This window comes from Kogia breviceps, chromosome 17 (assembly GCF_026419965.1).
Source record: "Kogia breviceps isolate mKogBre1 chromosome 17, mKogBre1 haplotype 1, whole genome shotgun sequence".
Classification (NCBI taxonomy): Eukaryota; Metazoa; Chordata; class Mammalia; order Artiodactyla; family Physeteridae; genus Kogia; species Kogia breviceps.
This window is the reverse complement of record NC_081326.1, coordinates 69,535,157-69,562,986: the sequence shown is the minus strand read 5'-3', so window position 1 is coordinate 69,562,986 and position 27,830 is coordinate 69,535,157. Positions and strand designations below refer to the sequence as shown.

The 27,830-nt window shown below is 42.0% G+C and overlaps 1 protein-coding gene across 1 annotated transcript; it reads left to right on the top strand.

Annotated features, from left to right (window-relative positions):
• Nucleotides 1-114: 114 nt before the first annotated feature.
• On the top strand, nucleotides 115-27,830 carry TMEM71 (transmembrane protein 71). The gene is made up of 10 exons (XM_067017224.1): nucleotides 115-348; nucleotides 1,748-1,823; nucleotides 3,258-3,318; nucleotides 5,287-5,499; nucleotides 7,022-7,137; nucleotides 18,331-18,516; nucleotides 22,117-22,192; nucleotides 24,380-24,441; nucleotides 24,601-24,661; nucleotides 27,759-27,830. The coding sequence occupies exons 2-10, from the start codon at nucleotides 1,784-1,786 to the stop codon at nucleotides 27,772-27,774; spliced, it is 831 nt and encodes a 276-aa protein (XP_066873325.1). The 5' UTR covers nucleotides 115-348; nucleotides 1,748-1,783; the 3' UTR covers nucleotides 27,775-27,830.

Sequence of the window (27,830 nt, the reverse complement as noted above, 5' to 3'; positions counted from 1 at the left end):
CTGACATGAGCCCCACGGGAAGTGTGACCTCATACTGCCTCCCAGCAGAACGGTTACACAGGCTGTTTTTAAAAGAAAACAAGAGCAGTTGCAGGCTGCCTTCCCCAAGAACTACAAGCTCTTCTATTCTAGGAAACAGCCAAAAGAACAAGAGGCTGCTGAAGACAAAATTTCTCTGCAACGGCCGGCACAGGGCAATGTGTGCAGCCATCTTTTAGGAGGAGGACAAGATGGGATTTTCCTTTCTTAACAGACTTCTGCACCTGTTGATATGCTGATGCTATTTTCAGCTGAAGAACTGCTACGTCCTGGATTTCTCTGCTCTCAACCAGGAAACTTCATATTTCAGTAATTTCTTTTGGTTATTTATCAATCGGAAGAAGGGACTGGGAACTTTCTTTGGAAGGAATGTGTATGGGCAGTTTATTTTTCAGCACAGATGAGCTGCTTTGATGGAACTGGTAGATGCGATCTGTTTCTTGAAAAGTCTTAGAGCTGCAACTGAAGTCTTTTTCAGTGTTACTAATACTTGATTAACTATTAGTTAACTGTAGCCTGTTAAAACTATTTGAAAGATGTAGCAGTAAGACCTTGCTTTCTGCTATGCAACTTGTTGGCTTAAAATTAAACTTGATGATTGGGAGTAACTAACATAGGGTAATTTGGGCTGGACAAAAAGCGAAAGGACAAGTGACATACTATTATGTTATAGAGCAAACAATATTATTTTATATTCCAAGCCATTAAAATCTATGAATGTCTGCTTTGACTTAGACATCTTCCAAGGAATGCCAGAAAGTTCTCCTGATTTCTCTTAAGGTCTCTGTAAGGTAGGATCTATATTGTCTAACAGGTTTTGTGTATAGTCTATTGAAAGAATCAGTTTGAAGCTATAGAATTACTTGGGTTTGTTTTAATGTGTGACAGCTACAAAAACAATCCATTACTAGTTATCACATTTGAAAAATGTGGATAGAGGTGATGAATCAGAAAAGAATTTAGTCTTACCTTACTATGCTACTAGGATAGTGATATACACAAAGTTTAATAATCATTGGAAAGTAGATCTATGTCATGAGTGGTAAGTGATCAAAGTTTATCTAATCTACACACTTGGATATGTGTTTAATTTGTAACTGAGAAAGTAAATTGTATGTTCAGGAGCACTGAGTTTTGAAATCTGCCCAGTGACATACTATTTTTAGTGCAATGCTACTTATGCTACTTAGAAATGTCCAGGGTGGTAGCAACTGGAAAAGACCACCAGCCCTCTCTGTAACTACCTGTCAATGGTTTGAAGTGTTGAGTGTTGGACACCAATCCCCTAGCATTGTTTGAACTTGATAATGAAGTTGATGTGTGTTGGATGATGAAAATACAAATACATCTATTTAGAGGATTCTAGAACCAATCTTTTTTTCTAATTTCTTAATCAAATAATTAATTTTTATTATTTTATTTTGATTACAAGTCAACCTTTGTAAATCTAGCTTTCCTGAATAAAATGTCGTGAATACTTAGAGAAAAAGATTATTTAGATGCACTGAGCAAGACAATGGAAAATGTAATCTAAAATCGTAGAGGTAGACACAACCTCAGTGGTCCTTCAACCCTGCCTTCAATCCCATTTATCTCTGTACTCTTTCAGTAAACAGATCTGACTAGTGCAATTAGTAGATGCCATCTGTTTTGGCATCATCTTTCTATTTTTAATACGTAATCCACCTTTTTTTAATGTTTTCTGCAGAAAATCTGTGAAGTTTGAACAAGCAGCCTTCCCAAGATGAACCGAATATCTCAACTGATGTCAACACCAGTAGCAAGTAAATGTAGGAGAACTGCTCTACGCAATTATCTTTTGAACGATTAGACTTCTTTTAGCAATTTCCTTGCTTTGATTTTGCTGATACTCATACCATTAACCATCTGTCAGTAGCTTGTGCTTCTTAAATGCCAGTGTTCACTTTGGCAATGATTTTGACTTCATTTCTTTCCTTGAGAGAAATGTGGTATTTTTCCTTTTAGTAGGAAAAAAAAAAAATCACCATTTTTTGATGCCTGTGCATAAATGTGAAAGGGGATTGTTTATCAGTTACTATTAAGATGCAAAACGGTTGGTCTGTAAAAAAATACCGAATGATTTTGATAGCTACTTGCAGAAAATGTGGGCGTTGTTCAAACGGTAGTGGTTTCAAATTTCTTCCTTCCTCTTGTTATTTTCTCCCCAAACCCTGCTTCTACCCTCCCTCACACTCCTACAATTTTCTCCTTCAAATCCACCACCCCAATCTGAAAGTCTAAACTCCTTTCTTTGTCTTAGATATTTATTGTCAGTAATGGAACCAAGTTTCACTGAACCTGTCTGTTAGAAGTATTCACACCATTACTAGGCAATATAAAATGCTGCTTTAGAGTTTAGAATATTAATCAGCTACGACTCTCCCCAGTTGAAATCTGTTGCCATGCCTTTGGTTAAATTGGAACAGGAATGAATGCATGATCTATTTTTTAATCAAGAATACTTACAGGGCTTCCCTGGTGGCGCAGTGGTTGAGAGTCTGCCTGCCGATGCAGGGGACACGGGTTCGTGCCCCGGTCCGGGAGGATACCGCGTGCCGCGGAGCGTCTGGGCCCGTGAGCCATGGCTGCTGAGCCTGCGCATCCGGATCTTGTGCTCCGCAATAGGAAAGGCCACAACAGTGAGAGGCCCGCGTACCGCAAAAAAAAAAGAATACTCACAGGCGTCATACATTGGAAAATCATTGATATAAAACAAAACTTTATTTTTTTCCACCACTCGTCTTCTGCTCATTATTTTGTAACAGAAGCGCCTTCAAATGCACTAATGAGAGAGAATCTAGGCAGATGATTGAATTCCTCAAATGACTGAGTAAGATAAAATAACCAGAACATTGGGTAATTGATTCGGGTTTGGGACAGCTTCACGTAAGATGTTTTCTTCCTCCTTTTCATTAGTCCGTTTGATGCTAATGGCATATTATTGGCTCATCCGAACTAAGGAGCCTCTCAAGGAGTGTTGAGTGAGAGAAGAGACAGAAGATAGAAGCCTCTAGATTGTCTTGCTGCCTCTAGAGACCAGGTGACAAGTTGCGCTCGTCCTGATTCATTGGATGGCTGCACCATTTGGAATCTCTGCTGAGGCTGGAACGTCAGCTATTCACACCCTCCACTGTTTGCAGTCATGCATGTTGATGCAGTGTGATACACTTGTACTTCTCTCTCATTTACTTATGCAGATTCTTCCCGGTCTGAGAAAGAATACGCTGTAGAGCTGCCTCCACCATGCATTTTCCCAAGGTATTCCATGGCGCTTTTCGCAAGAAAAATCAATCAAATTCTTTCTGTATGCATTATTTTGTTGTATTCTTGGCTTAAAAATATTGGAAAATCCCTGGCAGTCCAATGGTTAGTACGCATCTCTTTCACTGCTGTGGCCTGGGATTCAATCCCTGGTCAGGGAACTAAGATCCCGCAAGCCACATAGAGCAGGATATTATATTAGTTTTAGGTTTCATCCAGCTTTGGTATGGAGATATATTTCCCGTCCCATGCACATACAAATTGCAAACTTGCCTAACCTAATAATGGAGTTTGGGAGGGAGGGAGGTGAGTGTGTGGGCAAACGTGAATGATTTGTTTGTTTGGTGAGTGGAGAAACTACCGAATACCGATGCATGGTTACTTTTTCTCAAATTGATGTTCTCTTAAATATGCTTTTACTGTCCCACTTTACAAGAGCCACAAGGGTCTATGCCAGCGCACAAGCCAGCCAAATGTCATGCTCCACTAAAACTTGTAGGATCTACCATTTTGTTCAAGTTCTGCAGTGAAGTCTCTTTTCTTTTCATTCCTTACTTTTTCTTTTCTTTTCTTTTTTTCTGTTTCTCTGTCTGTCTTTTATTCCTCACACAGGCATCAGCCAATGTTTCCTCTAGCATTTTATGAAATGTGCCAGTGGTATAAAGGGATCATGCTTTGATATTAGAACCTGTCCCTTTTTGTAAATTCTAGGCCTCCTACTACTATCAAATGCATCAGCCAAAGATGAACAAGCAGGTCACGTGGAAAGAGCACATGTTTTAGAGTCAGAAAGACCAGGGTTCAAATCTTAACTCTGCCACTTACTAGCTGTATAAAATACCCAATTTATTTGCCCTTCTGCATCTCTTTTTTTTTTTTTTCCTGCTGTACAATAAAGATAATAATACTTAGCTTTTAGGGAGGTTTGTGAAAAGCAGATAAAGTGTGAAGTATGGGCCAGGCTCGTAGTAAGTTTTCCGTAAATAATATCCATTTAAAATAGTATTTTGCTAACTTTAGTGCATGTAATAATTGTGAATAGGCTTTTTTCTTTGATGGTACCAGTTTTTTTTTAATTTTTTAAATATTTTATTGAAGTGTAGTTGATTTACAATGTTGTGTTAGTTTCAGGTGTATAGCAAAGTGATTCCGTTAGATATATTCAGAATATATATATTCGTTTGCAGATTCTTTTCCCTTATAGATTATTACAAAATATTGGTATTGCTCCCTGTGTTATAGAGTAGGTCCTTGTTGGTTATCTATTTTATAAACAGCATGAATAAGCTTTAAACTTAAAAAATTTTTCAGAATTTCAGTAAAGCATGAGGCTCAAGGTTGCCCTTCAACCATACAGACATGTGATTGTTTTTCAAACCTAAGACATATACAGATTCACCCAACTAAGTAGAAGGCTTCCCTGGATAGCAAACCAGGGAGGGTAGCTATGCAATCATTTGCGTGGTTGACCTGAGGGAGATTGGCAAAAGCCAAAAAGACCTCTTTGACTGCATGTTCTCCTCTAATTCATATATGTCTGGTGGCTGTGTAGTTATGATTTATCTATTAGAGTGACAAGAGTAAGGATATAGCATTCAGAGGGTTATTCGAAGTAAGGGTGGGCTGGAGCAGCCTCTGAGCTTCCAACATCCCAGGTAGGCTGTTTTGCAATTTTTTGCCATCCAAGGGTGAGGGGTATCATAGGGTGAAGAAACTGATTAGCCCTAAGTTTTCATCAAAGTGTTTAACACAGAAAGAAACACTAAATGTGCTGTAGCTCAATTGTCTTGCAGGTAAAGAGATGAAAGTCAGAAGTTTAAGAGAGACAGACTCAGAGGTGCAGAAGTAATTGGTAACCAGGAATGCAAAGAGGTGGTTTTCCTTCACAGTGACTAGAAATGTGGTTTTTGTGTGACTGGATGAACCAGACAGAGATCGAAAGGTCTTCTCTCATTCCCTCTTTAGTTTCGTCTGTGATCGCCTGGATGGTGACAGTTCCTTTGAATGCTGCTCCATAGGTCCCCTGACAGGCTCCCACTTTACGTGTCGCGGAAGTCCCAGACTCCTCACCAATGGCTACTACATCTGGACCGAAGACTGTTTTCTCTGCGACAAAGACGGCAACATAACTCTGAGCCCCTCCCAGACCAGTGTCCTGTACAAGGAGAACTTAGTCAAGTAAGTAGAGGAGGTTAGGTAAAAAGATCTGAAGTCCAACCCAAACGTTAATTATTCATTCATTCATTTGTTCATTCAACATCGTTTATAAGGAGCCCATTACTGCTCCAGATAGTGGAAACACACAGGCCCATAAGGGGGTAGGGGTGGCCGACGTGAAAACAAAAGAAAGTAAGGAAGGTGCTGGGAGAGAAGCCTGATAGAGGTTAGCAGAGGGGAGAAGGAAAGTAGGCCCATTTTATTTGGAGCAACAGGTTAATACAAGCTTTCTAGAGATGAGGATGATTGACTTGAGTCTTGAGAGGCACAGGCTTGTTAGTTAAGATAGATGTAGGAGAGAGGACTTCCAGAAAGAGGGAACAGGCATGGAGTTCTAAGATACCCTGATACAAAGTGAGAGGAATGGCACAGAGTTTGGGAGGGCTACCACTTAGGGTGGAAAGGGCTGCTCTCCCAAGAGAGGAGACTAAACCCAGAAGCAGGGCTGGATTGAGGAGGTTACCTTCCAGCCTAAGAAGGTTGGGCTTTATTCTGTAGATAAAAGAGGAGCTATTGACAAACTATCAGATTCATCCTTAGCAAGATAACACTGATTACAAGGTAGAAGATGGATTGTTGGGAGTGTGGATGTGTGGGGAATCAAAATCTTTTGGAAACGCAATTACCAAATCACATCACCACCCCCCCCCCTTCCCCTTGACGTACTTCAGTGATCTCCCTGTGCTCTTGTGTTAAATTCCAACTCCTTCACATAACAGTCAAGGTTATTCATTATCCGCCTTCTTTTTACCTTTCCTGACTCATTTCCTAGCATGACTCAATATGAGACTTCTTGTTCATATATCCCAGAAAGGCTCCCTTGACTCCAGATTAGCAATACCCCTCCTGGTGCTCTCAAAGCAGCCCTCGGTTAATGCGGTCAGAACACACATCCACAGAGCACAGTAATCAAGGGCAGAGAGGATGGAGCCAGGCTGCCTGGGTTGGCACCCCTGTTATGGCACTTACTAGCTGTATGACCTCAGACAAGTTCTTTAACGCTTTGTGCCTCAGTTTCCTGATCTGAGAAATGAGGTAACAGTAGTACCTACCTCACAGGGCTGTTCTGAGGATAATGTGAGTTACTATATGTAAATCACTAAGAAAGACACCAGACACACGATGAGGTCAGTGAAAGCATTAGCCATATCTGCATCATTTTTGCCTTTCTCCCATTTTAGATTATGAACTTTTTTGACCCAAGGTTTTGTCTTTCATCTCAATATACTTGACATTGATCCAAGCACCTGGCACACACAGAAATTTAAGAAACTTCTCTGGAATTAATGGAGGAAACAAATGAAATGAGCTTCACGGACCTGGGTGGTAGAGATGTGCCCTGTGCATCCATTTTCACTAAATTCTCTGCTTTGACCCTGAGTTGACTCCTACTCATTATTCACTTGCTACTTTCATTTCCCTCCAGAATATTTAGAAAGAAAAAGAGAATCCGCTGTTCTTTTTCTTCTCTCTTCAACCTCAGTGCCTCTGAATCTTGGCTGCATGGAAGCATCTTTGGTAATGCTGACTCTTCCCCCAATGAGGACGGCTGGTTGGAGGGGGTCAGGAGGCTGGAAACAAACCATTGCAATGAAAATGGTGAGTGTGAACCTCTTTTTCCATGGTGAAATTTCCAAATGGGCAGTAGCGACCGTGTGGTCCTGGACCAATGTAAAATCCAGAGACAACAGTCGTTTTGATATAGAGGATGAACCATGTTTTAAATATTCACCTAAAGTCCTCTCCACACTACTTATATAATCCAAATGCATTTGTCTCCATGTCATGCAAAATAGCCTAATTTCAATGTGTAAATTATTACGTTGATAATACCTGGAACATATTTGCACATCTCCAATGGATCTTTTCCGTACAGGATTTGGGTGGAGAAAGAATACTGGAATCAAGGTTCATGTCCTAGTTTGGGTACATTGCGATAGTTACTTAACTTTGCTAAGTCTCAATTTCCTCATTTTTAAAACAAGATATGTACACATAGTTATAATAATGTAATACATATATATATAATATATTCCTGTTGAAATAGATGTTTTATGTATAATTCGATATATCATTATATATATTATGTAATACACATTACGTAATATTAATATATCTAAATATGTATGTAGAGATACATATATACACATATGTATGTAAACAGTGATGGGAATTCAAAGCCTATCTTGAAGATTAAGTGGAGCCGTGAATGTCAGGCATAGTTCGATGCCTGGTACTCAATAATTTGCAGTTATAATTATTTTTATTACTAGAATGGAAACCAAGGGTATTGATGGGGCACCTACCATCTGCTAGGCACTGTGCTAACACTGAGAATAAAAGGGTGAATACAGATATAAGCTCTGTCTCTAGTTTACGAGGGCAGGGGTGTGGTGAGGCCCAGACCTTTGTTAAATAACTGCACAAATACAAAATAATAATTATGGCAAGTGCCATGAAGAAAAGGTATATGATGTCCTGGGAGATTTGACCCACCCAGAAACTCAGGGAAGGCATCTCTGTGGAAGTAGCATTTGAGCTGACTGAGTTCTGGAAAACGAGAGGGGAGTTTGGGGCAAAGGGGGAAAATAGGAGCCTTCTGGGCTCAAGAGACAGAAAAGGCTAGGGTCTGGGGAGTCTACTGAATAGGTTTGCTGGGTGAGGAAAGACCACACGCATGGTTTAGGAAGATAGTCCGTTCAAGTTCCTTGAGGACATCCCAGGGGCGAGTCGGAGGGGTGGTCTGGGTTCGAGCTATACGTCTGTGAGCCATCTCAGTCTAGGTGGTCACTGAAGCCGTGGAGGGAATGAGATAGTTCAGGAGAGAGAAGAGTTGGCTAACAGAGAGCCTAGAACGGAATTTGACAAATCCAAACGTTGAATGGGTGAATAGGACAGGATTAGCCTGCCAGAGAGATAGAGAAGAGGCATCCAGAGAGGCGAGAAGAAAACCAGGAGAGTGGCGGGTGATGAAAAGCAAGGGGAAACTGATACGGGAGGGAGGGAGCTGTCAACCGTGGCAAGTCATATGCCCCAAAGTTAAATAGGATGCGACTGCTATCACCGACCTGGAGGTTGTTGGTGGCCGACTGGAAGAGGCAGAAGAGAAGCGGAAACAGGGTGAGGAGAGGATGGGGGCAACGCAGTGGAGGCCTGGGGTATTGAGGGCTCTTCAGGATGTCTTCTGGGAAGGGAAGGAGGGGGACCAGGTCCCTTACCTACACGCACTGCAGTCTCATCACACTGACCTGCGCTGTTTCCTGAACGCCACGCTCTTCCTCAGTTCTGCCACTTCGCTCGTGTTGCATTCATTCATTCATTCATTTGTTCACTTGGAAGATTTTATTGAGGGCCAGCTAGGTACCAGGCATCGTTCTACACACTGGGACGTGTCAGTGAACAAAACAGACAAAACTCTTTGTTCGCACGCCACTTGCATCCCGGACAAGGAACGCAATGACGTGAATTACGAAGCACGCTGGAGAGTGGTAAGCAGTGTGGTACAGCAAAGGAGGAAGTGGTGGGCATTTCAAGGTTAGGCGGGGTGACTGGCATGGCCTTCCTGAAAGGGACTTTTGAGCACTGACTTGAACGTGGCAGTGAAGCATCTGGGGAGAAACAATCCGGGCAAAGGAAATGCAAGTGCAAAGGCTCTGGCCTAGGAGCCTGTGAGGGAGAGGCTGAGTGAGTGAGCAGAGAAGAGAGGTCAGGAGCTCAGAGGTGTCTGGGTGTGTGAGACCATTTCGAAGGCTTTGCTCTCCGCTGCTGCGAGTGAGAGGAGAAACCGCTGGAGGCTTTTGAGTAGAAGAATAACGTGACTCAGCTTACATTTTGTCAACATAGCTCTGGCTGCTACGCTCAGGTTAGACGTGAGGTAGGTATGGAGGGCAAAAGCCAGGAGACCAGTGAAGAAGAGGTGCTAGAGTGACTCAGGTGGGAGAGAATGGCAGCTTGAACTAAGATGACAGCAGGGTGGCAGTAAGGATGGAAGGATTCTGGATTCACTTTGACGGTAGAGCCAACAGGGTTTTGCTGATGTGGGCTGAGAGAAAGAAAGAGGGCCCTCAAGGGTGCTTATTATATGCTAAGCACTTTACAGCCTGTCTTGTTTATGTTATTTATGTATTATATTATTATTTATATATTACCTTGTTTATATATATATTATCATGTTTAAACACCTCAAAGTCCCCTAGGCATTAGGTCATATTATCATATTTATTATCATTATGATAAAATTGAAGTTCAGGGTTAAGTAACTTGCCCATGTTCATTTAGTTTATACGCAGCAGAGTTGGAATTCAACCTAGGTCTGTCAAGTTTGAAAGCCCAGCCTTTGCTCTATTGCCAGTAAAGGGTTTTCTTCTCCTTTCCAGCATATACCTCAAACCCCGGGCCCAAAGAGCAAGCTAGAGGAATCACATAACACAACCATATAATAATTTAAAGATATGGTCCTTACATGTCCACTATTTTTCTCAACCTGCTTCCTGGGCAGACAGCTCAAACACTATATTATTTTTGTGAAAGCTTTTTGATTTGTAGTAATTATAGATTCATAAGAAGTTGAAAAATAAATAATACAGAAAGCACCTGTGTACCCCTCACCCAACTTCCCCTGCTGGTAAAACTTATTCAGTAGTACATTATCAAAACCAGGAAATTGACATTGATGCCAGACCATTAAGATTTCACCAGTTTTTGTGTGTGAATGTGTGTGTGTGTTACACTAGATACATTAAAAAAAATAGAGTACTTGTTAAATGAAGAAACAATTCCTTACGTTAACAAACTAGTAATTAAACTGAGTGTATTCTAGTTCCCCACAATAACAAGGATGTATAAACAGGACAAAGATAAGAGAAAGAGACAGGGATGTGGTGGGTGAGCCTGGAATGATACACTGAAGATATCTGAAGAAACTTCTGCGCCATGTTGAGAACTTTGGATTTTATCTAATCAATCAAGGATATTTTAGAAGCCTATTTTATTTTATTACTTTTTATTGACGTACAGTTGCTTTACAATGTAGTGTTAGTTTCTGCTGTCCAGCAAAGTGAATCATTTATACGTATACATATATCCCCTCTTTTTTAGATTTCCTTCCCATTTAGGTCACCACGACTCATTGAGTAGAGTTCACTGTAGGTTCTCCTTAGTTATCTATTTTATACATAGTAGTGTATATATGTCAATCCCAATCTCCCAGTTCATCTCCCCCCCTCCCCCCTTGATGTCTATAAGTTTGTTCTCTACACCTGTGTCTCTATTTCTGCTTTGCACATACACTCTTTCTGATATTCTTTTCCATCGTGGTTTATCATTGGAAACTGAATATAATTCTCTGTGCTACACGGTAGGACCTTGCTGTTTCCATCCCAGATCTAAGAGCTTACATCAGGCTCTTAAGCAGGGCAATGACACAATCAGATTTAGATGTTTAAAGATTGCCTTTACAGCACCATGAAGTGAAGATTGGATGGAGGTTCCTAGTGGGAACTCAGAGGCAATTAAAACCAACTAGCACAGCAGGGACAGTAGCTCTGGAAATAGAGGGAAGAGACTGAAGGAGTCTTTTACAAGGCAGAATTGACACGCTGGTGACAGATCGAATGTAGTGATGAGAAAGCGCGAGGAATCAAAGAAAACGGATGTGTTTAATTCGGGTAACTGCATGAAAAGTCCGGCCTGTCACCAGGACCTGGGAGACAGTCTGGCCGAGTGATGAGGAGGATGAGCTTTTGAGCTGAACGGACCTAAATTCAAGTCCTTGAATCACCTTCTCCAACCTGAGTGTTCTTGGGGGAAGTTAGTTAACAATTCTGGTCTTCTATTTCTACGTATATAAAATAAGAAAAATAGTAATGTGGAATTGTTGTGAGGATGAAATGCAATAATTCATGGAAAGGACATATTAGCACAGGGTCTGGTGTCCTGCTCAATGTGAATTAGCTGTAAAAAGGCAAAAAGGAACAGATTGGGGTCAGGAAAAGAGACCCTGAATTCTGTTTCTTTTTTTTTTTTTTTTTTTGTGATATGCGGGTCTCTGACTGCTGTGGCCTCTCCCGCTGCGGAGCACAGGCTCCGGACGCGCAGGCTCAGCGGCCATGGCTCGCGGGCCCAGCCGCTCCGCGGCACGTGGGATCCTCCCGGACCGGGGCACGAACCCGCGTCCCCTGCATCGGCAGGCGGATTCTCAACCACTGCGCAACCAGGGAAGGGAAGCCTTCTGTTTCTTATGAGTTAAATTCCCATAAGTAGTACTTATGGGAAGTGGACAGATAGCCAGTAGGGGTTTGGAAGTGTAAGAAAAGAGGTCAGGAGTAAGGAACGATCTGGATATTGATTTGGAAGCCAGTATGAGAAGTAGTAGAGGTCTTTGGAATAAAGGAGGAAAACAAGTGGATGAGCAGAAAGGAAAGTTAAGAAAGGGATTTAGGGGCTTCCCTTGTGGCGCAGTGGTTGAGAGTCCGCCTGCCGATGCAGGGGACACGGGTTCGTGCCCCGGTCCGGGAGGATCCCACATGCCACGGAGCGGCTGGGCCCGTGAGCCATGGCCGCTGCGCCTGCGCGTCCGGAGCCTGTGCTCCGCAACGGGAGAGGCCACGACGGTGAGAGGCCCGCGTACCGCAAAAAAAAAAAAAAAGGAAAAGAAAAGAAAGGGATTTAGGAGGTTAAACAGAAGCTCTAGTAATAATTATCCCTAATAGTAATGAGTGCTACGGACCAGCACCATTGCAACAAATCCATTATGTTATGTCATCACTTCTCTCCAAAGTCTATGAGGGAGTATTAGTTGCGTGTGTGTGCGTGTGCGTGTGTGTTAGGAACACAATGTAAGATTTACCCTCTGAGCAAAGTTCTAAGTACACAACACAAAATTGTTACCTATAGCCACTGTGCTGTACAGACCTCTAGGATTCATCCATCTTGTGGAACTGAAATTTGGACTACTGAAACCACGCAGCATTTCTCCTGCTGTGTCTGGCTTATTTCACGTAGCACAATGTGCTTCGGGTTCATCCATGTTGGTGAGGATGTGGAAAAAAGGGAGCCCTTGTGCACTGCTGGAGGGAATGTAAATTAGTACAGTCGCTATGGAAAACAGTAGGGAGGCTCCTAAAAAAATTTAAAATAGAACTACCATGTGATCCAGCAATCCCACTTCTGGATATATATTCAAAGGAATTGAAATCAGGATCTCCAAGAGTTATCAGCATTCCATATCCACAGCAGCATTACTCACAATAGCAAAGATATGGAAACAATCTAAATGTCCATCAGCAGATAAACGGGCAAAGAAAATGTGGCATATACATACAGTGGAATGTTATTCAGCCTTATGAAAGAAGGAAATCCTGCCATTTGCAACAACATGGAGAGAGTATTATGATTATCCCCGTTTTACCGAGGGAAAAACTAAGGCAGATTAGATACTTTTCACGGGGCCATGTAAGTAGCATGGGCTGGCCTCAAACCGAGGAATCTTGAGTATGTGCTCACTGTGCTACACCCAGGACAGGCACTGTAGGGAAAGGTTCTCAGGCAGAGGACCAGGACAGCATGATGCCATGAAAGAAGGGCATCTAAAGAAATGACTAAGGGTGTGCCGCCTGGCAAAGAGGTCAAGTGTCCTGGAGCCTTAAAGAAGTCTCTGGTAAAAAAGTTATGCACGGCTTCTTCAACCAGAAGGCAACTGGAATACAGCAGAAAATAACACAACAATGTAAAGAAATTATATTCCAATAAAGATGTTTAAAAAAAAAAAAAGGCGGCAATTAGAGGTGATCTTGCCATCTCTTGGCATCCACGACAGATTGGCACAGATACCTACAGTGAGAAGGAGCCCTCTTTACTTTTTCATTGACATATAATTCATATCATAATGTTTACCATATTAACATGTACAATTCAGTGATTGTTTCAGTATATTCACAAAGTAGGTTATGAAACCATGACCACTTTCTAATTCCAGAACATTTGCATCACACCAGAGAGAAACACCATACTCATTATCAGTCATGCCCCATTTCCTGTCCCCCTACCCATTAGTAGACAGACCATTAGCCTACTTCCTGTCTGCATGGATTTGCCTATTTTGGACTCATGACTTTTTCTTTTTCTGGAGGAAAAATTAAACCTTATTTACTTTTAAAAACCAAAAACACCAGGGAAATATATCACAGCCTTGAAACAGCAAAGAGACAGGCTATATTAGCATTTCAAGTAATTCAGTTGGTAAAAAGACAACAAGGTCCTAATCAAAACGATAAGGTGCCAGAGCAGGGCCAAGAACACTGCACATTGCAACGGTCCTGACAACAGCGGTGTTTGTTAGTGGCTGGGGGGCCTGCCCTTCTTTTGCCCTAAAGGAATCACGGCTCAGCCCTGAGTTGCTTACTTTTTCTCCCGTGACCTTCGTGTTGCCAAGGGATTGTCTCAATAGAGTTCTGTTATTTCAGGGGGCAAAGTCAGCAATATTGGGCTTAGGCTTTCATTCCATTCTGTTTTATAAAAAACGGGTTTTTCCAAATCCAGTACTTTGCAACTCTCTGAATTTCACTGTTCTTTCCTGGATACTAGTATACAACACCATCAAAACCCCCTTGCCTTTTATGGGTGGGCTGCGTCTTCCTCTCATTGTCTTACGCACTTGGAACACCCATCTCTTGGTCCTAGGCTGACTTTCTGGAACACATGGGGCAAGTCTCTTCTTGGTTCTAAAGCAACGTTTTCCCAAAGTGTGGGTGAGGCGGCAGATGCCTCTAGGGCACAACAGTAGTGAATGTCGACTCTCTCAGTGAGACAGAAGCTCTGATTCCTCTTCCAGATCTCACCGTCTTTCTGATAAAACCAAGGGGAAGGGCTCAGAGTAGAGCCTCAGTTGCTTTAAGACTCCTGAACACTCACTACTCTCTCTTTTAACAGAGAACAGGCTCAGAGCTTTCCCCTACAAAAGTACTTAGTGCAAATTAAATAAGGTCTCATTTTCACTGTATTTGTTTTTATATGTACTTTTTCTTGAGGGCCTTTAAATGATTGATATAAAGTTTCCTTTAAAGGAAAAGACTGAAGTGAAACAATTTAAGAAAGTATGAAATGGCTAGGAGTTAAGAAGGCTCCGCGATGTGGCAAAAATCAGGAAAATGATCTCGGATGCCTAAAGTTTGGGAATCACTCTTCTAAAGGCAGACTTTCACATGTTTGTAAATTAACATCTTGTTTTCCCATAGTTGCCTCTTCAAAACATGTCCAAACAACCTTAAAGCAATTGGACCACAGCAGCACCGCATGTGCATGAGGTATCTTGTTAAAATTCTCATGGTTTTTCCAAATATCTTCTAAATATAACAAATCAAACCACCCCCCTCCACATCAGTAATTAGTCAACCCGGGTGCGCACACACAGGATTTTGAAAGCTCTCATTTCTGCTGTCAACTGTAATCAAATCTTCCCCAGACTTCTTATTTTCCGGATTTACCCAAAGCCCCGTGACTTTTATCAGCAATTTATTTTTCTCTGGAAACGTCGCCGAGTTAGAAGACTAGAGAAGAATGCAAAATTAAATTGTTTTGCTGTTTTCTTTCTGGGCCATGGATGCAATCAAAACTTACTTCCTCCGATTTCCTTTTGCTTCATTTTTCAGGCTAAAAATGTTTTGTTGTTGTTGTTGCCTATTTTGTTTATCCTTAGCTCACCCCTTCCGCAGCTGCGCCGAGCTACCTTTCCTCATTAGCTGCAATTCACTCTTTAGCCGGGCGTTCTGTGGCTCCCCAGACCCAATACTGCAATTTGGGATGCATCCCCAGAGCCCGTGAGTCATACTGATAGAGGATCGAGGATTCGTGCAGGGAGGACAAATCAGAACTTTCCGCTCTATTTCTGCCACAGCCCCGAGAAAGAAAGACAAGATGACCTCAGACAAGGCACCCTTGCCTGAGGTCTGCGATTCCCTCTTGATCTAGTGCCTCTTCCGTAAATATCTTTAATGGCAACATCTGTAGGTCACTTTGTGTCTCCCTCTATAGCAAACAAAAATGCCCATTCTACATTGCAAGGCTAGGGAATGTGCTCGGGAGAAATGGATTCATCCTTTGAAAACAGGAGTCAACTACCCTGCCTTTAAATAAATCAGGAGGAACAGCATGAAGTTAATATCTTCAAATATAATACCAAAGAACTATTTACTGAAATGTTTCCTGCATTATGATTCTTTCATTGATTATTAAGGTTAGAGGGAAAAAAATGTCAGTGAGGGGAAGCGTGAATTGGGGGCAAACCGTGTCTTTTCAGAGATGAAAATTCCTTGATCATTTTTTTGTTAAGATTCTTTTGTGGTTTCTCTTTTTTTTTTTTTTTTGTGGTACGCGGGCCTCTCACTGTTGTGGCCTCTCCCATTGCGGAGCACAGGCTCCGGACGCACAGGCTCAGCGGCCATGGCTCACGGGCCCAGCCGCTCTGCGGCATGTGGGATCCTCCCGGACCGGGGCACGAACCCGTGTCCCCTGCATCGGCAGGTGGATTCTCAACCACTGCGCCACCAGGGAAGCCCTGTGGTTTCTCTTTTTAATGTCACCTCTTCTTGTAGAAAATTCTGTGTAATATTTCCAGTATTCTACACGAGATACATCTTTCTTTCATCTCACTCTCAGTAGCAAAGCATGAGTTCAACAGAGCAGCCTTGGATGACAGCACAGGAATATTTTTACTGTTCTCACATCCTCAACCACATCTCCCCAGATCTTAGTTCAGTGCCGTTCATGAATATATAATCAGCCATGAAAGTTACCAGTTCCTTCTCACTTCCATGTTAATTTGACCACGTAGCTTCCTCTCTTTATTAAAAACAGCTTTATTGAGGTTTAATTGATATATGCAGATGTACTTATTTAATGTGTACACTTTGATGAGTTTGGACATTTGCAACCCCCCCTGATACCATCACCAGAGTCAAGGCAACAGACATCCAACACCTCCCAGAGTTTCCTTGTGTCCCTTTGTGGAGTTTTTTGTTTCTGTGGGGGTTTGGGGGGGGGGGAGTCTGTTTTTTGTACTAAGAACGAAAAATGAGATCTCCCTTCTCAACACATTTTGAAGTGCATAAAATACCTCATTGACACCCATAGCCAGTATGTTCAGCAGACCTCTAGAACTTATTCATTTAGCATCCCTGAAACCTTATACCTGTTGAACAACTCCCCATAGCCCCCTCCCCCCAGCTCCTGGCAACCACCATTTTATTCTCTGCTTCTCTGATTTTGACTATTTTAGATACCATGTGTGTAAGTGGAATCATGCGGTATTTGTCTCTCTATGACTGGCTTATTTCACTTAAAATAATGTCCTCCTGGTTCACCCACGATGTTACAAATGGCAGGATTTTCTTTACTCATTTGCCTGTTGGTGAATACTCGGGTTGTTTCCATAACTTGGCTGCTGTGAATAGTGCTGCAATGAACAAGGTCCAGGACCTCCTCTGCAACTTGATCATTACTGGACGCCCTGCACGTTTCCTTTCTACTGTTTCCTTTTTGTATGGCAACCAGCTGGGATGCTTCTGCAGATTGCTTTGTCAAGAGGCAGCAAGTTGTGGGTGGGAGGGTGGGAGGCAACCTGCAGGGTTGGCAGGAATTCCCGTGTCCAGAAGCATCAGTTCATTAGCTCAGTATCCAGGCCTGTCCTGTTCATTATAGGATGTTTCACAATGTCCCTGGGTTTTATTTCCTTAGATACCAGTGACACCCCATCCCTTCTCCCCTGCTCAAGTTGTGACAACCTAAAATGACTCCAGACACTGTCCAATTTTCCCCTGGGGAGAGAAGTTACTTCTGGTTAAGAAGCACTCTTATATGAGGACCCCAAGTGTCTCTCGGAGTTCCACAGTCATTCCCAGCTTCCCAAATGGGGAGGGGCCTCTCTCCCACCTCTCACTGCTGAGTGAGCACTTGAACACACCAGGTACCTCCTGTTACACTCATGCTCCAAGTTGCCCTCAGGATAAATCTTAGCTCCTGAGTGAGCGTGACCCACGAGGCCCTTCGTGGTTTGACCCCCTCTTAGCAGTGCAGCCAGAATCATCTTCCAGGACTTCCTGTCTGACCACATAGGAGGCCTCCCTCTTCTGGGAACCCGCCACGTTCTCTCCCAGGCTGATGTCTTTCCTTCTCCCCCTCTCCCCTCCCCCCTCCCTCCTTCCCCTCCTCCTCCCCCTCTCCCTCCTTCTCCTCTCTGCCTGGCCTGCCCTCTTCCTGCTGTCTCTCTGGAAGCACTCCTACTCATCCTTCAAGTTTCCACTTCAGCACTCACACACTCCCTCCTAGGCTCCATCTGGACACCTTCTGCCAGGCTTCCACATAGCAATGACCTCGTTGCCTCTTAGCTGTGGGCTTGTGTGCCTCTCCCTCTCTAACTGTGAGTGGGGCACAGCAGTATCTATTCTGACTTCCGACTCCCAGCCTCTTGAACTGTGTCCTGTGTGCAGTTATACAATAATCCTGCATTGAATGAATCAACGGATCCGCCCGCCCCGGGGCTCATGAAGCTTTTTCCTTCCCCTCTACCCTGGCTCCCCTTCCTGAACTCTGGCTTGGCATCTTCTCTGGGGCTGTCACCTGTGGGCTGCCTTAGTCACTTTATGATCCAGACATGCCATGAAAATAGAGGTTAGGAAAAAAATATCTCTGCTGGTTCAGTTCCAATTCTCTGTCCTTCCTGAGACTATTGTTATGATCATTAGTCACCGAAAACACACAAACACACGCGAGCACGGATCCCTTCTTCTGCTTTTCCAGGAGGTGGTTTGGGCTGTTCGCTGACGGACAACTGGGAGTTGGAGAAGCTAAATGCAGCGTCTGTGAAAACCTCGTTTTCCAGCCATGTCACCTCTAGGAGTCCCGGAGAAAACTCCCACAACCTGCCTCCTCAGTCCCAGTTCACAGCTTCTGAACATCTCCAGGAATACGTTTTGTATCATCCAAGTGAGTTGTTTTTTTTCTTTTTTAATCTTTGCCACACCCAAATAATTCTTCCTTTCAGGGCGTCCAGAGATGACTAATGTCCCCTTAGGTGCTGGTATCAGCCTGTGCCCAGGTGATGCATTCCCAGAGAAGGTGATTGATTTGGAGGTGTCATCTTTGAGGCACCAGAGGACTGGATTTGCAGTGTTATTTATTTTTTAAAAACCCTGAAGACATTTGGCAAAATGTTAAGCTTGGCTAAAGTGGAGTCGTGCGTACACAGGTGTACATTATTATCATCTTTATCCTTAGCTGTGCACTTGACATACTCTATAAGAAGAAAATGAAGGGAAGAAAGAGAAGAACGTCCTTTCATGCTATGCCCCCAGCAAGGAAAGTCAAAAGATATCAAGGCATTGGTATCTCCTGTCAGTAGTAAATCTGAAATAAATTCAGCAAGCATCTCCCTTAATCTCTAGCTTGCTAATATCAGATTAATCATGTTTGCACACAGTGTCGCCTCAAGGCTCTATCTTCAGCTTGCCAAGGTTCAAAGCCCAGTGCCCATTTGTTGGCTGGCACTCAGAAGCCGTTTACCCAACCCTCCAAAATTTCACGTGTTCACCTGTAAATGGAGATAACCATAGTGCTTCCCTTGTAAATGACTAAAATGATCCGTACCAAGCACTTAGCATCGTGTATACTAAGCACTCCAAAAATGTGACGTTACGGTTACATAAGATTGAGGTTAAATGGAAAAATAATATCTTCTCTTTGTTTGCCTTCCCCAAATCATGAATATTTATTTCACTGACCACTTCTACTCCCAGAGACCAATATGCTCTGCTTTATTTTGTTCCCAGTGCAGCTATTAGATAAGCGTTGAGGGTTTTTTAGTTCCTTTTCAAGGTGTTGGGATGACAGAGAAAGCAGTGTTTATTTTTTAGACAGTTTCCCGGTGATCAACACCTACTAAGGCTTCACAGCCACCTCCTCCAGGGAGTCCACCCTGTTTTCTGAGGAAGAGGTGTTAAGCGACCCCTTTTTGTGTTCCTCCATGCCCATTTCCTGCACTGCTCTTGCATGTTTACTTTTGTATCTCACCCATCACGCTGTGAGCTCCTGCAGGATGGGCACCATGTCTTAGGCATCTGTAGATTCTAAACTTACCCAGGTAGTGCTTGGCACAGAGCAGGGGCTCCATGACTGTGGTGGACCAGTTAAGTGTGCTAGCTGCATTTTACAGATAAGAATACTCAAGTTGTGACAGGTCAAGTAAGCCTCTGTACATGTTCCTTGTTGTATCTAGAATGTCTCCCATGAGCTATACCTGGAAGACCCCTACTCTTTCTTCAAGGTACAGTTCAGAGGAGACCGCTTCTGTGGGGCCTTCTCTGCCCCCTGCTGTGGGGTTGAGGTAACACTTGGCTTCCCTAAGATGCACACAGCACCATGTATCTATCTCTCTGTTGACACCATCTTCCTTTGCCTCACCTGGCTATGAAGCCCTGAGCGGACAAGGTCTCCATTTGATACTATTTTATCTCCTTCGCATGTAGGTTTTGAGTGTGCAGGCTGTTTCAGGTGATGGTTCATATGCTAGGGACATAGGCGTGCATGGCATCATCTTTATCACTCAGGGCTTTTTGAGTTCCAGCGGATGGCAATCCACCTCAAAATGGATTAATCAATCATTGAATGTATTGCTTCATATTATTAAAAATTCCAGGCCAACATTTCAGGTTTCGGTCAGTCTCTACAAGTCTCTTTTCTTCTGTGTCAGCTTCACTCTTTAAAATGCTACTTACTACTACTCCATGGTAGTTCCTGCTGGCTCTGTACCTACAACTTCCCATGTTCAGTGCCAGCAGAAGGAGATTATTGGCTTCTCAAGTTAGGACAAAAGGGCAGGCTTCCTTGGTTCTGGAAGGGTCCCATTTATATGACAAAACCAATCCCTTTGTCAATAAATATGTAAAGCTCCAAATGGCTTGGAGTGGCTCAAAGACTGGGAGGGAAATCAGTCTGTCCGTGGGGACCATGTACTAGGAGAAGGGGAGAGGGGGCTTCCCGAGGAAAATATGGGCACTGCCGCCAAAGAACAGCAAATAGATGCTGGCTATTCTCAAGAGTCTGGTGGGGAATTATAGAGAAAGAAAACAGCTATTTTAATTCAGTGTGAAAAGGTTGATGATGGAGACAGGCATAAGGTATAATGGGATTATAAAGAGGGAGAAGCTAAGGGCCAAGGGGGAGTTGAAGGCATCCAGGAAGGCTTCTTGAAGGAGGTTACACTTGAACTAAGCCAAAATCAATGCTAAGTGAACGGCTACTGATGGCATGAATCAATGAACACCTTGTCCACAATCACACAATGTGTATCTTTATAGAACTTGAATTTAAACCCAATTTTCCTTCAGTATTCAAGTCTAGTGATCTTTGCAGTCAAGCTAGACTTATTTCTGTGAGAAAATGGGTTTCAGATTCTACATGAAATCAGAGGAAGCTAAGAATAGAAACACACTTTAGAAGGATGGTTGAGTGTTCAACTGAACCCACCATAACTTATTTAAATCACAGTATACACGAAATACTGTACATTTGCAGTGACGTCATTCACAACTGCTGTATCTTACCTTGACAGCCTCCGGTGTTCTGCCCGCATTATGGACTAAGTAGGTTTTTGTTAGTTGACTCCATCTCCATTCAGAGCACAAAAGGCAAAAATAAACGCGTTCATAGCTCCAAGTCATTCCAAGTTTTAAACAACTATTTAAACAAAAATTGAGCTTTTGAAGCATTTGGCAAAGATTAAGCTGAGGTTTGTTCTATTTTCCTTTAGATCTTTATGTGGCAATCCTTAAACTAGCTCTGATGTCTTTTAGGTGATTAGAATAATACTCAGGGTCACAACTGGTTTAACTCTTCCATTTATAACTTCTGGAGGGTTTGCAGTCATTTCCACTGTGGCTTAGTAGCACTGAAATATTTTACGATAGCAAAGAGTTTCGTAAGGACAGATAGTTCAGAATATTTATTCTCTTTTTCTGCCCTTTAGAGACTCCCAGCATGCCAAGTTGCCATTCTCTTTCTCTGCCCCATTTTAGGCAAAACATGGTGTTCTGGCTAGATGTGGTTTTTCAGTCTTGGCTCTGGCACCTCAAAGCTGTGTGACCTTGGACGAATTTCATCATTTGAAATTTGGTCTTCTCATTTGCAGAACTGTGATAATGGTTCCCGCCTCACGCTTTTGTCGTGTTGATGAAATGAACTGATGTAGGAAAGCTCTTTGTGAATCATGAGTCACTCCACAAATTTGAGGCATTAATATTATTAGCAATATCATCCCAGTTCGATTTCTGACATTAGCATATATTCTAAAAAGCCTTTCCCCAGCATTAAAGTAAAAGGCAAGCCCCAAACTGTTTATGTAATGTAATCATTTATTTAGTTTTTTAGTGATAGGACAAAACTGATCATTTTCAGGAAATGTGTAATGAATGGCCCTGTACAACATTTGATAATTTTATCTTATTACTTATGACAAATTACTTGAGCTGACGTACGTTTGAAAACCATGTTTTTGAGTTCTAATTCATTTCTTTTTATTTTTCCTATTAGAAACCAGTTTGTTACGAGAGGTCTCCTTTCAAGCAAATCTGTTTGCTGCATGCTTAATTACTTCTGCCTGTGCAAGGTAATTCAGATTTTATGTTCATGCGGTTGTGTTTCATAATTAATGAAGCTGTAATTGATTGATGATTTCCTTGCCTTGTTCCGCAAGCCATTTTAGGTAGCTCTGTGGTTAAGATTTGTTCATTTGTCTGTCCATTGCCTTTTTATCCATCACCTCCCTCCTCCCATTATCTCACAAAACATACCAAAGGCAGTGGATCTTGCTAGAAAGTGGATTTTTACCATGCATTATCCTTTGTTTAAATCCTCAGTGACTCCCTGTTACAGATACAGTCTAAGTAACCCTACTTGGAGTTCAAGGGCATGTAAAGTCCTCACAATGGAGTCCCATTGGGACTCCATCTTTCCCATTATATTTTTATATCCTCACATAAAATGTCTCCTCAGCATCTCACAGGACATAACACTCTTGCCTGGTTATAGGCAAGTTTCTGTTCTACCCTCTGTCCATTATGTCCTTCCTATTCTTTTCTAGCCCAAGTCTCCAGGGCGGTGATCAAGTCCCATCTGTGCTAAACCCACTTGTGCCTCAGGGCCTTTGCGCTTGCTATTTATTCTGCCTACTACAGTCTTTTTTTTCTGGAGAAACAATAACTTGTGCCCTTAATTCTTTCTGGAACCTGTCCAAATGTCACATTGTCAGAAAGCCCTTCCCTCGCAACCCTGTATAAATAGAATACCATTCTCTATCACACACATCTCACTTGGCTTTTCTTCAGAGCATTTCTCACCACCTGATGACCTATTATGTGTTCACTTGTTTAAATGCTAATGATCCGTCTTTCCCTACAAGATTGTAAGCTCCTTGAGAACAGATACATTGTGCTAGAGGAATGGTACCGCTTGGGGTCTTCGTTGCCCTTGAACTCCAGTCACTAAGTGCTGCTTCCTCTCAAGTCCCACCTGTGGATGATCAAGTATCTCACATCACAAGGATCACTTGGGGGAGTTGTATTTTTAAATACAGAGCCCTGGATCCCATCCCTTGAGATACCAATTTAGATCGAGTGAGAATCCATACTTTAAAACAGCTTCCCAGATAATTATGAGGTTTGAGAAGTATTTTTAGATCATAATGGAACCAGGACACAAAGGGGTTGGGGGGGAGTCCTGTAGTTAAAAATACATTTACAAAATTCTGCATTACATATCCCAAGTTGCGGGATCACAATGTGTATTTAGCATAATAAAGTCTCAGTGAAAGAATGTGGTGAAGAAACCCGTTTAGCTTTATTTAACTTAGCTTTTCCCAAACTTAGCCGATCATGGAAACTTTTCTTTATTTCACAGGACTATTAACAAAGTGTTCCTCTTAGGTTAATTTGAGGGGATAAAGTGGCAAAGATCAACAAAGGAAACCTTATGGGGTGCTGCAAATATTTTATTTCTTGCTTTGGATGATTACGAGGGTTTATATTTTTAAAAAACCCAAAATGTGCACTATATATGCTTTAGTGTACATTTGCTAAAGCTCAGTTTTTAAAACTTTTAAAAATGCCTATGAAGAGATGTCTGAGAAGATATTTGTCAGAATTTAATCATGAATGCTTCAGGGTGGTGGGATTTTTTTGATGACATTTTCCTTTTGCCTTTGTATTTATTTGTAATCTCTTTCAATATTCATATTTTGAGCACAAAAACTATAAAAATATTATTCTCCAAAAAGAAGAAAATCCACTGTGTGATATAATCATCCATCAGATTGACAAAACCCCAAAAGTTTAACACCCTCTTTTGTCAAGGTTATGAAGCAGTAGGCATACAAAGTTTCTCCTTTTTTTTTTTCTAAAAGTTTTATACTTTTGTGGTTTACATTTCAGTCTATGACTCATTTTGAGTTAAACTGTGTGTTAAGGTATAATGTCTTTGTATAGGTTCGTTTTTCTGCATGTGTCTAGACAATTATTTTGACACCATTTGTTGAAAAGACTCTCCTTTTTCCATTGCATTGCTTTTGCACCTCTGTTAAAGAATCACTTAACTTGTATCTGTATGGGTCTATTTCTGGAATTTCTATTCTTTTCCTTTGATCTATATCTCTATCCTTTTGCCAATACTGTACTATCTCTATTACTGTAGTTTTATAGTAAATCCTAAAATCATCCATCTACGGTAAATCTAAAAGAACATCTCATGTGTTGGAAATATACAATTAGTTGGCTAAGCCCGAGCAACCCTGCTGTCTCAGATGGTTTCTGGGAGGAATCATAGCCAGCGTCTTCACGTGCTCCTTGGGGATAACCATTGCTTGTAAGTGACCATTTCCCGAATTACTGCTCTGATTCCTGTATTTCATTCCAGTTTGGATAACCATTGCTTGTAAGTGACCGCTTCCCAAATTACTGCTCTGATTCCTGTATTTCATTCCAGTTTGGGACATTTAAAAATACTTTCTCTTTCTCCCCCAAGATGCTGTCAAGTCATTCCTTCTCAGCCTTGCCAACTGTTTCAAAGCCACCACCTGCACTTGGTAAGTGTCGCCTTTGTTTGCATCATTTGTACAAAGACGACCACAATCTGATATCTGAGAATGCTTTCTGCTGCGTAACGCATGGCAGTGACTATGTACAAGAAAGGTCCTGATTATTTGTCCTGAAGAATACTTTCTATTACTGCTACAATCTTATAGTAGTATTAACCTGTCTCCTAAATTCCTACACCAAAATAGATAGAATTAGTTATTAAGGCAGCAAGACTTAGGAAATAATATGAATTTTCAAGTTTGAAATAGCTTTTAAAGGGCTCTTATAGATTCATAGCACTGTACTTCATAAATAGCTCATATTAAAAGGCTTTTATCTTAGAGTTTCCCAAAGAGCTGGCAAACTGCCCGTGAAATGATCTCAGTTACAAACTGTGATCTCTCCCCCATCTCTCACCCACTTAACGATCCTCCTGTATGCTGACTGCCATAGTTCAGCATATTTCGAAGGGTGACTGGGGTCTGGGTGAGGTGCTCACAGAATCTCAAACAGCCTGCAAAGCGCCATCCCCTTGCAAGATGGATTGTGTTAATTAGCCTCACTTTAGTATGGCTGCCAGAGTTCGACTCCCAGAGCTTGGAGGCTGAGGTCTGTGATTCAAATGAGTTTACTGGCCTTCTCTCTTGACACTCTGGTGCCCTATTTATGAAATTTTTCTGTTAATTCTGAAATCACAGTGCGGCTTAGTGAAGATTTATTTTGTTTTGGACTCTGGCCAACATTGATTTACTGTCACGCTGAGCGATGTTTCCCTTCCTTTCCTGGCCTTCCAGGTTTCTAGGGGCGAGCATCTGGTATAGCTAAGTTTTATTTAACCTGATAGTTAGAAAATTGGGTCCTGAGGTCCGCCTAGAAATCCTTATTCTTTAGTTCTTATAAATTAATGATATTTGTTTAAATATTTAAATATTAAATTTTAAATATTTAATATTTAAATTAAATATTTAAATATTGTTTGTTCTTAGATACCCACTTCTCTCCCTCTAGCTACGGGGCTGTGCACAGTCGTATCTCACGCGAGGTTAACCACAGATTTGCACGTGTGCTAAGCTTTTTGGGCTGAGATGTTGCACCGGTCAGGACTGGACTAACCTATAATGTCTGAACAAAAGACTTGCATCCAAAGAGTCAGTTTGTAACCCGACTTTCAGAAGTGTCAGGTGGTGAGAATAGTAGAAATCCGTTTTCTTTGGGTTTTAAGATGAATATGTACAATTAATCAGAACGGCAAGTATCGTCTTTTTAGGAAGCTTAATGGGGGTGGAGTTTCTCAAAGCAGGGCATGGGGACATTTGCTCTAGAATCAACTGGGGAGCTTGTTTGAAAAGCAGAGGAATGGATCCTGATTCCAGACCTTCTGAATCCAAAGTTCTGAGGAGGTCTTTATTATTAATAACCTCCCCAGGAAATTCTTTGCACATTAACTATGAAAGTCTTAGAAAGATGGTTTGTAAAGCCTTTACCCCTTGATTTCTAAAGTGGCATCGCTTAACCTACTAAATCTTTATTGAGAGTTTATGATGTGTTTGGTGCTGCACTGGGTGTCCAGTAATGCTCAGCAGACATTTATGGAGTCTCTGCTAAGGGTCAGACACTGTCATTAAGTGCCAGGGTTACAATGTCAAGGCCTCGAGATTTCAGAGTCTAATTAGAGGGACATGTAAAGGGCAAGGTGAAGTTACATTTTGAATGGATAAGTGCAAGTACAGAGTTAGCACAGAGGCTATGGGATCACCAGGAATGATGTTTGGCTAGACCAGGAGAGGTAAGGAGGGTGGGCAGGGAAAGCAGGCTGGATAAGCCAGTATCTGGCCTGCAGGTGTTACGTCACCTGTTGCTTTAAGGGCATCTCCCACTGTTCTGTGCTCCTCTTAAAAGAAATTAGATCAAGACCAGGATGATATTTCCATCTTAAACACTCTCAGCTACAGCCTCATTTATGGAACAAGATCTCTTCTTTGATTACTTGTATACATACTTCAACTGGTTTTCTCTCATTTCCTCTCCATTTTTTCCTGTTTCCTGCCCACCGACCTCATATACACACACTCTTGCATTCAGGATCTGTGAAAACAAGGACTATTGACTTCATTTCTGTATCCAATGCCTTGAAAATAGTAGGTACTCCATAAATATTCATTGAATTGAATGTATTTGCTGTCTCTTTTCTTAAAGTACTTCCTTTAGAGCCAAGAGCTCTGCTCCTGTACATTAAAGATTTTGCAACCCTCTTCCTCATTTATAAACATATCCAGAAACCAATAAGCCAAAGACATGGTTACTAACAAGAATGACTCATAGGGTCTCCTCCAATAATCAAGGAGGAGAAACTACGGGAACTGCGGATGAGCACTGAATTCAGTTCAACAAACATTACGGAGCAGCCCTCCCACACCGGTCCGGCGCTGCACATAGTTAGATTAGATAAGATACCTGCTCTTTAGCACTTTACCATTCTCAAATCACATCCCTTTTCATACCATAATGCAATTCTTACTCAACCACCTTCTTGGTTAAATATAAAGTCTTCAAGTTTGGGGACTGTCTATACTGCTCACCATTGGTTTGAAGGTCCCTTTCAAATGAAGGCCGTCAGAGGTACCCCATGTCGCCAATAACGTGTTAGCATCAGAAGTGTCCATTTTGCATTTGTGACCTCATAGTAGCAAAATGGGCAACATCTCTTTTCTCTACTTCTCCATGAAGAAATATATGTTTATACAGTTGGTGAATGAACGAATCAACTTTAGGGAGTAGAAGTATGGGGGAAACTCACTTGTTTTTTGGGGAGAGAAAGAAGACAATATAAAATAGTAGTTAACTAAGTACCAAGCTGGGATTAGGGACAGACACCTCTGTAGCCTGTCCCAGGAAAGGGAGAGAACTGAGAATTAGTAGGAGGAAAAAGAGCTGGGGCGCCACTGTCCTAGTTTTGATTATTCAAGGTAGTTGTGTGTGTGTGTGTGTGTGTGTGTGTGTGCGCGTGCACGCGCACGTGTGGTCATGCAGTAATTCAAGCAGATACTGCATTTTCTCGTGTATGTGGATGGATTATGCATTTCTTTCCTCCTTTCTCTGACCGAGGTTTGCCAAAACTTGACAACCATTCACGAGAGCCTCTGATGAATGTCTTCAATCTGAATATCTGGAAATTGT